General features: G+C 39.2%; 1 protein-coding gene across 1 annotated transcript; it reads right to left on the bottom strand.

Annotated features, from left to right (window-relative positions):
- Positions 1 to 482: 482 nt before the first annotated feature.
- On the bottom strand, positions 483 to 2,716 carry Sting (transmembrane protein sting). Its single transcript, XM_073990226.1, has 5 exons — positions 2,371 to 2,716; positions 1,959 to 2,315; positions 1,193 to 1,398; positions 732 to 1,014; positions 483 to 672 (listed from the first exon to the last, which is right to left on the bottom strand). The coding sequence occupies exons 1-5, from the start codon at positions 2,453 to 2,455 to the stop codon at positions 587 to 589; spliced, it is 1,017 nt and encodes a 338-aa protein (XP_073846327.1). The 5' UTR covers positions 2,456 to 2,716; the 3' UTR covers positions 483 to 586.
- Between the last annotated feature and the right edge of the window lie 5,743 nt (positions 2,717 to 8,459).

Raw genomic sequence — 8,459 nt, 5'->3', positions numbered from 1 at the left:
CACACAAAAATCGTTGATGTAGCGCGAAGAAGAAGTTTTTTTTTTTAAATGGAATATGAAAGCATTGACCATATATCAGAGGCACCCCGAACATATACCATTTCATTTCTGCAAATCGAGTCGATTCGGTTTTCATCAAATACCGGCATGTAAACGCAATTTATGACATTCGGTTAACATGTGCGATCTTTTTTTTCATAGTAATTTGTACGGGGCCAAAGGTACATTTTCACGAAAATTCTAAATCCGCATTTATGGTCAATTCGATCAACATGTTTACCATTCATTGTTGAGTCAAAAAAACAATTCATCGGAGAATCCTTCAAAAATCCCTAAACAATGCTCTCTATATTGCTACCAGATGTGTAATGTCCATAGAACGCCAACTGAGTGTGGTTACCAAACTTCCCTTTCTCACGAATATTCTGTATTTGCAGTTTATGATGCCCCAAAATTTGAATAAAAAAGGACCAACACACTCCTTTTTGTGTCATGTTTGTTATTCTTAAGCAAACAAGATATATATACATATATAAAATACATATCAAATTTACATAAATATGTAAAAAAATTATTATGTATCTCTTCAGGTACGTCCTTCATTCCACATATTAGTTATGTGACTTAGGAGCACATCACCTACATCTTGAGGTCTGCCATCATTTTGATAGGCTAAAAAGAAATTGAAAGTTAAGGATAATGTTACAACTTCCCATAACCAGAACATTTACCATTGTAAAGTACCAACTCGGCTTCATCTTCTGTTGGTGGCCACTCCTTTAAGAGCTTCTTTAGATGTTTATAAAATTTCAAAAGAATTTCACGTTTCATTTCTTTCATTTGCCATGTGGTTGATGGGTGGTATGTCATAGCCTCAAAAAATGATAGCATAGGTGTTGCACCCTCCACAGCAACATAGTAATATCTTCCATTAATGGGCACGGTAAATCTATATACATCATTCTTAAATGGCCTTTCAACCCCAGCACGATTTTTGACAATGGTCTCCAAAGGCTTCATCAAAAAGATATGCATTAATTTACCATGGGCGCTACTCAAGTGACAAGAATAACATGGAATATTTTTTAGGTTTTTTTTAGTTTTGGAAAAAGAGTTCTAGTTTCCTAGAGCTTTTGAAAGTAATTGCCAATTATCCGATTCCAGTTTTTCTCTCAACATAAATCCATCTTACCGCTACACCATCCTTTGTTAATATGCGACTTTCAATTCTGGAGTTAATAAACATTGTATTGGGTACGAGTATTATTAAACGTTTTACAGCAAACTGAACATGTTCCTTGGCCTCATATTGTTCAATGCGTTCTTTCAGACCAGGATGTCCAGTATGCGAGGGTAGGGTTAGTTTTAAATATCCATGGAAATAATTCGAAGCCATGCCTGTGAAAAAATATTTGTATTAATAATTAGCTAAACAAATTAAAAGGAATAAGAACCAAACGCAAATTAACACAATTTATCGCAGATCACCGATGTAGTCTAGGGGAAGGGCCAGGCCTAGAAATAGATTAGGCAGTTTTCCTGACTCCAATTATAAGGAAATCCATACTTCAGCCCTCCACAACTAAGTTAACAAATTCATCACCAAACCAAAAATGAAAACAATTTACAAAGATGCAATCTTATCTTCGGTTGCAAACTCAATATAGGTATAATTCGATGACGGCATCAAACTAAAACCTTGAGACCATTGTCACCACTGTTGTGTTTGCCACACGCGTATTTACTCCAATAACAACAACCTTCAAGCCTTGTGATGCCTACAACATACTGAGGTAGGATCGCAGTTGGAAGTGGACTTCGGAGATAGAATGTCACTGAAATAAAATGTACAAAACATGTCTTCTTCGTCTACTTCGATGTCTGCGCAATGAAAATTTTCTAATTCCTATTTTATATATGTACATACATAAATCACCAAGCCAATCCATCCAACTTACCTTCAGCATAATCCAAACCATGCGATTGCCTCAAAAAGTTAGCGTAATGCAGATGTGAAAATGTAAGACCAACTCCAACGGCTATCCAATATAATGGCATGAACGAAAACCATTGTAGAGGCGGTAAAACAAAATCTTTGACCATGGTAAAACGTATCAATGATCCAAATACAAAAAGCAAAACAAATATCAAGGTATAAATATTGATGCTAAAACATCTTTTCGTCATTTGCCACCACTTCGGTCCCCCATCAATATCATAATAGTTTCCATACAATAATATTTCTCGCCCAAACAGAAATATTCGCAGACAAAGCTCTGCTATTAAAACCACAGAAAAAATTCGTACACAATTGTCTGGAAATAAGCGATTAATTACGTGAAACATATGTTTTAATTATATGCCACCCACCTATATATTCCGCGATCATTTTACACCTTTTCTTCGATCGTGCATTTGTTTGGATTTGATAAGAAGAGTCATTACTTTTTGGCATTATTGTTGATTCGGTTCGATAAGAAATTGCATTGCTAATCACAGAGTTGGTACTAAGTGTACTATATAGAGTTGTGTAGTTCTGCAACGAACTAGTTCCAAATAACTATTTCGGACAAGGAACTATTGGAACTATATCCAGCTCTTGTGTCATGGCCCAATAAAGAAGGTCATCCAATCGGCAAATTCACAAAAAAAAAAAAATACAGCTATGAACCTTCATTTGTTGCATGGTACAATTACTCCCGGTCCACACTAGAGTAAATTTCATTAACAAATTTCATGAAATTAGGTGTTCTTAGGCCGAATTCCCCATTACAGCAATTTCATGATTTTACTCAACTCAATCTAGAGACTCATAATTTCATGTTAAAATTTCAGTGAAATTATTCTTGTGTTGCCCGGGACCTAGGTAGATGATTTGTTGTCAAAAGTTGTTGTTGCTGCGAATAAAAATTATTTCGTTTTGATTTCGTTATTATTAAAAATGTTTATTTTTGGTTTCTTTTATATCACACAACAATAAGCGCCACAAAACACAAAAATAATTGTAGACAAATGTTTTATTGGCGATATTTCAAAAAATTTAAACATTTGGTTGAAATAACCAAAATTTGTTTTGATAATTTTGCTATGGCTAACTATGTTTTTTTGTTCAATTTCAAACTACGACAATATATTTTGACAGGAAATGAAGGTATCAGCTTGTCTTATTGGATGACCTTCTATTTGGATCATGTCTTGTGTTTATCGGTAGTGCGATTCTCTAACTCATTTTTTGAGTTACCGACAAATGTCGGTAAAATTAAAACTCAAAATTATGAATGAAAAGTTCAAATAAAAGTTGACAACACTGTTGCTGTCGGTAAAACTTTACGACTACTTTCTTTTGGTCGCTAACCTACCGAAAAATCTCGTTAATTACCGAATTTATAAGCATTTTAATTTTAACGATTTTTGTCGGTAATACGGCGTTTATATTATAGTTTTTTGCAGGGTTAACCTTCTTTATGAGGATTTGTTTGAAGTATATACAATGGAAATGACATTTGAAACCCAGACCCACTGGGTTAACCTTGTTATATAAAAACGGCCTATTACTCAAAAAAATGAGTTAGAGAATCGCACTATACCTAGGTATGTGATGAAAATCGATTTCGATCGCAAAACGAGTCAAAACTGACTGTAGGTGTGATGCATGTACATTTTCCGAATTCGAATTGTTTTCGATATCGGTTTCATATTCCACTGTGTTCTATAGAAAATTTGATCAAAACAATGTGTCCTGCAATCCGATAATCGTTTATTTTTCTCGTTTTGAAAAAGATCATATTTTTGTGGTCGATTTATAAACGATGTATACTAACATGGTACAATAATTCTTAGGTAGGCCACAGCTAACAGCTGATTACAATTTTTTTTTTGTTATGGCTTAATCTGTCAAGACCGTGTTGATATTTATTATTGATCAAAAAATTCAACTCTGTTTTGTTTTCATTTCAACATTTCGTTCTTCTTCTTGTTTGTTTACTCATCCGTTATCATTCATCAAAACAATTTTGACGTTTTAAGCCATAGCGACAGGGTTGTATTTTTTTGGCGATTCTCATACCTGGCCTACCTATGAATTATTGTACCATGTATACTGTTACGAATGTAAGTCCCAATTTACATTAGGCGAGTTTACTTGCGGCAATTGTCAGTTTGTAGGTGAGAGAGGGGGCTGAGAGGCAAAGGGTTACCATATGCCTCACCTCTCTCTCCATCAAACTGACAATTGCCGCAAGTAAACTCGCCTAATGTAAATTGGGACTAACTGATAGGTTTAAGTTAATTTAGTTTAATTTCCGTTAATTTAAAAATTTGAATTGTAACGTAACGTTTTATTACGCAGTTATTTTATTTAAGCAACAGCAACTACCATGTAGAACTCTCTTCATCATTCTAGTCGTTACATTACCTTTTGTTAATGTTCTTTTGTTTGTTTTGCCAAAATCATGTAATTATCGTTTAGTTTGTTACTTCTTTTCTTGCATTTATTTGTTGTTGTAATTACGTCATTGATCATCCCCCATGTATGTGAGTCTGGTTGTTCGCTTAGTGCGAATGTGCGTCTGTGTGTTCGTTGTACATATTCGAGGAGTTGCCAGACATTTTCTAGAGGACTCTCGAACAGGGAGACTTTGGGATATAAATACAGGGGAACTGGCAATGACGAGTAGTTGTGTTTTAAGCGTTGAACTGAACAGATCGGTTAAATAAGAGCTGCGTGCTAACTAGAGACTTGCTGTGTGCTTAGTAATTAAAGTCGGTTCCGAATAAGTGTAATAAAGTAAATAAAGCATTGTAGAAACGTAATCTAAAACGAACCCTGTTTTATTTGGTACAAATCGTACTGGGAAATAAAACAACGTCTACACGGAGATTAGTTAAATCTAATTCCGTAACAATTGGTGTCAGAAGTGGGATTACGATCATCCTACAATGAAGTTTAAGGATCTGCGAGTGGAAGACTTGAAGAAGGAGCTAAGTAAGTTGGAGTTGTGTTCTACTGGCAACAAGGCCGAACTACAAAAACGCTTGTTGGAAGAGTTCGAGCGCCGTGGAATGAACATCGATGAATATGAGTTCGAGAAGGAGGAAGTCGATTTATCGGCAAAGGGCGAATCCAGCGTTGAGGAAGTTTCGTCGGTAGCTGCCAGGGGTGACGATTTGAAATCAATGCTGGCTATGATGATGGAGAAATTAGATGCTAAAATGGAAGAAAATTCCAGAAAGAGCGAAGAAACTTCCAGACTTGTGATGGAAATGAAAGCAGAAAATTGTCGAATGAGCGAAGAAAATTCCAGAAAATTGGAGGAAAAGTTAGAAGAGAACTCTAGAAAAATCGCTAAGGGCATGGAAGAGAAATTAGAGGTAAATTCTAGAACAATTAACGAGAAACTCGAAAACATCACGATGGTGATTGAAAAGAGAGTAGAAAACATGGAGGTACAAATTAAGGAGTTGGATAAAAAGATTTTGTCTGTTGACGAGAAATTTCTGGCTCAAGATGAGAAGATTCTGGGCATAGAAAAGAAAATGTCGGAACTGGAAATTAAAGGCGGTCCAATGAGAGCTATCCATAACGCGTTAAAAATTAAGCCTCCAGTGTTCGACGGCTCTACCTCTTTCAATGTGTTCAAATTACAGTTCGAGACAGTGGCTGCTAGAGATTCTTGGAACGACAACGAAAAGGCGGTATCACTCCTTATGGCATTGAAGGGTGATGCTGCTGACGTATTACAGAGTATTCCCGCCGCTTCTAGAAACAGTTATGGGGATATAATGGCTGCTCTCGAACGTAAGTACGGTGGCGAACATAAGCAAAACATCTACCTAATGGAATTAAGGGGAAGAGTACAGAAGCCAAATGAGACCTTACAGGACTTCGCAACGGAAGTAGAACGTTTGGTGCTAATTAATGACGTATCCAGGAGAAAACCATCCATTGTTGGACCGTATGAAAATCGAAACATTTGTGAATGGCATACGTGACGCCGAGATCAAACGTGCAACGTATGCGTCACCAAACTCGTCATTTGCTGAAATCGTCGCCCTTACACAAGAGACGTCAAGAATAATCACCAATCCCCAGACTCACAAGGTCCGCAAACTGGATACCGAGTTCGATGAACCCAAATATCGTGTTAACGAGATCGAGGCAGCAATGAAGCGGGTATTACAAGGAAGGTATACGGCAGCACCAACTAAGGCCAAGGGTAGGTGTCACAATTGCGACAAAATGGGTCATTTTGCGCGTGAATGTAGAGCGAAGCGCAAGCGATCGAGGTCATCGTCACCATCCCCGTCAAAAGAAAGTAAAAGAGTGGCTCAACGTTCTGCAAATGAGTCACCGTTAAACTAAATCGAGCCAGTCCAGCGGGGCGTGAACTGGCTCCCATCGTCGACGGCCCCACAATCTCCATAGCGATAGTACAACAGCAAAACCACAACCTTACAACAACTAGTTATATCAATGGCGACAAGCGAATTCTGACCTTGGATACAGGCGCATCAAAATCCATCATCAGATCAGGCCAGGGGGAAGATAACGCCACTATATGGAGTCAGACTGCGCACAGCAACAGGGGAGCCTGCGGCAGTACATGGAAAGATAACCGTGAGACTAACTATTGTCAATAAATCGGTCGACTACGAGTTTATAGTTGCTGATATCGTAGACGAAGTTATAATAGGTGCAGATTTTATGATTGCCTTTGGTCTTAATCTGGATATGAAAGAACGTGTGATGACATGGTCCAATGTGGAAATTCCATTAAATATGGGTTACGAGGAAAACACACCTATTAGACGTCTGACTATGGAACATCCAGAGATTATTCCGCCTTGTGCCGAAACATTTATATGGGTACCAATGGATGGAGATTGTGGAGTCGGGAAATTGTGGGTGGTGGAACCAGCAGAGAACAAAAATAGTAACATCTTAATAGCGAATGCCCTGGTGAAAAGCAACGACGATGGATTGATTCCAGTTAGAGTTTTGAACCTGTCAGATAAGCAAGAACAAATTTGCCAATTTTCCGACTTTGGACAATGTACACCAGCCGAAGCTGTAATCAATTTGGAAAATAACACCGAAAAATCAGCAGCCACGGAAAAGAAGCACCTCGATGGTTACATCAAAGAGTGGACACACAACTTATCACCTTCCGAGAAGAACAAGGCCAAGCAGTTATTATGGAAACATGCCTCTACCTTTGCGTCTACAAAAGGGCATCAACATGAAATAAACAACATGAAATAAACACAGCAGACGCAAGACCAATAAAACAGGCCCCAAGAAGCGTTCCACTGGCAAAAAGGGACGAAGTCCAGAAGTTGATAAGCGAAATGGAGGAGAGTGGTGTGATCGAACCGTCGTCGAGTCCCTGGTGTTCCCCAGTAGTACTGGTCAAGAAGAAAGATGGAAGTACCAGATTTTGTGTGGATTACAGAAAACTAAATTATGTCACCAAGAAAGATAGCTACCCGCTCCCAAGAATCGATGACACACTAGACACCTTAGCCGGGACGTCATAGTTCTCTACCCTCGTTCTGCAGAGTGGTTACTGGCAGGTAGAGATAGCCGAAAAAGATAAGGAAAAGACAGCGTTTGGCGTTAACGGCGGTCTCTGGCAATTTAATGTCATGCCATTCGGGCTCTGCAACGCCCCGGCCACCTTTGAAAGGCTGATGGAGCGGGTGCTGAAAGGGTTGCAGTGGAAGTCGTGCCTTATATACTTGGATGACATCATAGTCATGGGACAGACCTTCGACGAACACCTCACGAATTTAAGGAATGTACTCCAGCAGCTATCGTCTTCGGGTCTAAAACTTAACCCGAAGAAGTGTAACCTCTTCCAGAGAGAGGTGAAGTTCCTGGGGCACCATGTGACGACGGAGGGCATATCGACGGATAGCGAGAAGATTAAAGCCGTCAGAGACTGGCCGCAGCCTCGAAACCTCCATGAGCTGCGAAGCTTTCTGGGTCTCTGCACCTATTACCGTCGGTTTGTCCCCAATTTTGCCAACATTGCCGCAAGCTTACACCGACTGACTCAAAAAGGGCAGAAATTTCTATGGAGCAACGACCAGGAAGAGGCATTTTAAAAACTCAAAGACATGCTCTGCAAAGCTCCTCTTTTGGCGTACCCTGTACCCGGTGGTAAGTTTGTGTTGGACACTGACGCCAGTGCATACGGGATAGGTGGTGTCCTTTCCCAGGAAATAGACGGCCAAGAAAAAGTCATCGGGTACTACAGCCGAACATTGTCAAAGCCTGAGAGGAATTACTGTGTGACGAGGAGAGAGCTGCTGGCAGTTGTGGAGAGCATCAAACACTATCACAAATACCTGTATGGACAGCACTTCCTGCTAAGAACCGATCATTCCGCTCTGCGATGGCTGCTCCAGTTTAAGAACCCGGAAGGTCAATTGGCCCGTTGGATCGAAAGGCTTCAGAG

Source organism: Musca autumnalis, unplaced genomic scaffold, assembly GCF_047663935.1.
Source record: "Musca autumnalis isolate F117 unplaced genomic scaffold, ASM4766393v1 scaffold_5, whole genome shotgun sequence".
Taxonomy (NCBI): Eukaryota; Metazoa; Arthropoda; class Insecta; order Diptera; family Muscidae; genus Musca; species Musca autumnalis.
This window is presented reverse-complemented; position numbering and strand designations above follow the sequence as displayed.

Bases quoted from the DNA above. Each gene is read 5' to 3' on its own strand.
- Sting (XM_073990226.1), bottom strand. From the start codon at position 2,455: ATGCCAAAAAGTAATGACTCTTCTTATCAAATCCAAACAAATGCACGA. The intron at 1,015-1,192 runs GTAAGATGGATT...TTTTTGATGAAG, and splicing joins TAACAAAGGATGGTGTAGCG to CCTTTGGAGACCATTGTCAA. The intron at 673-731 runs GTAAATGTTCTG...ATTTCTTTTTAG, and splicing joins CGAGTTGGTACTTTACAATG to CCTATCAAAATGATGGCAGA.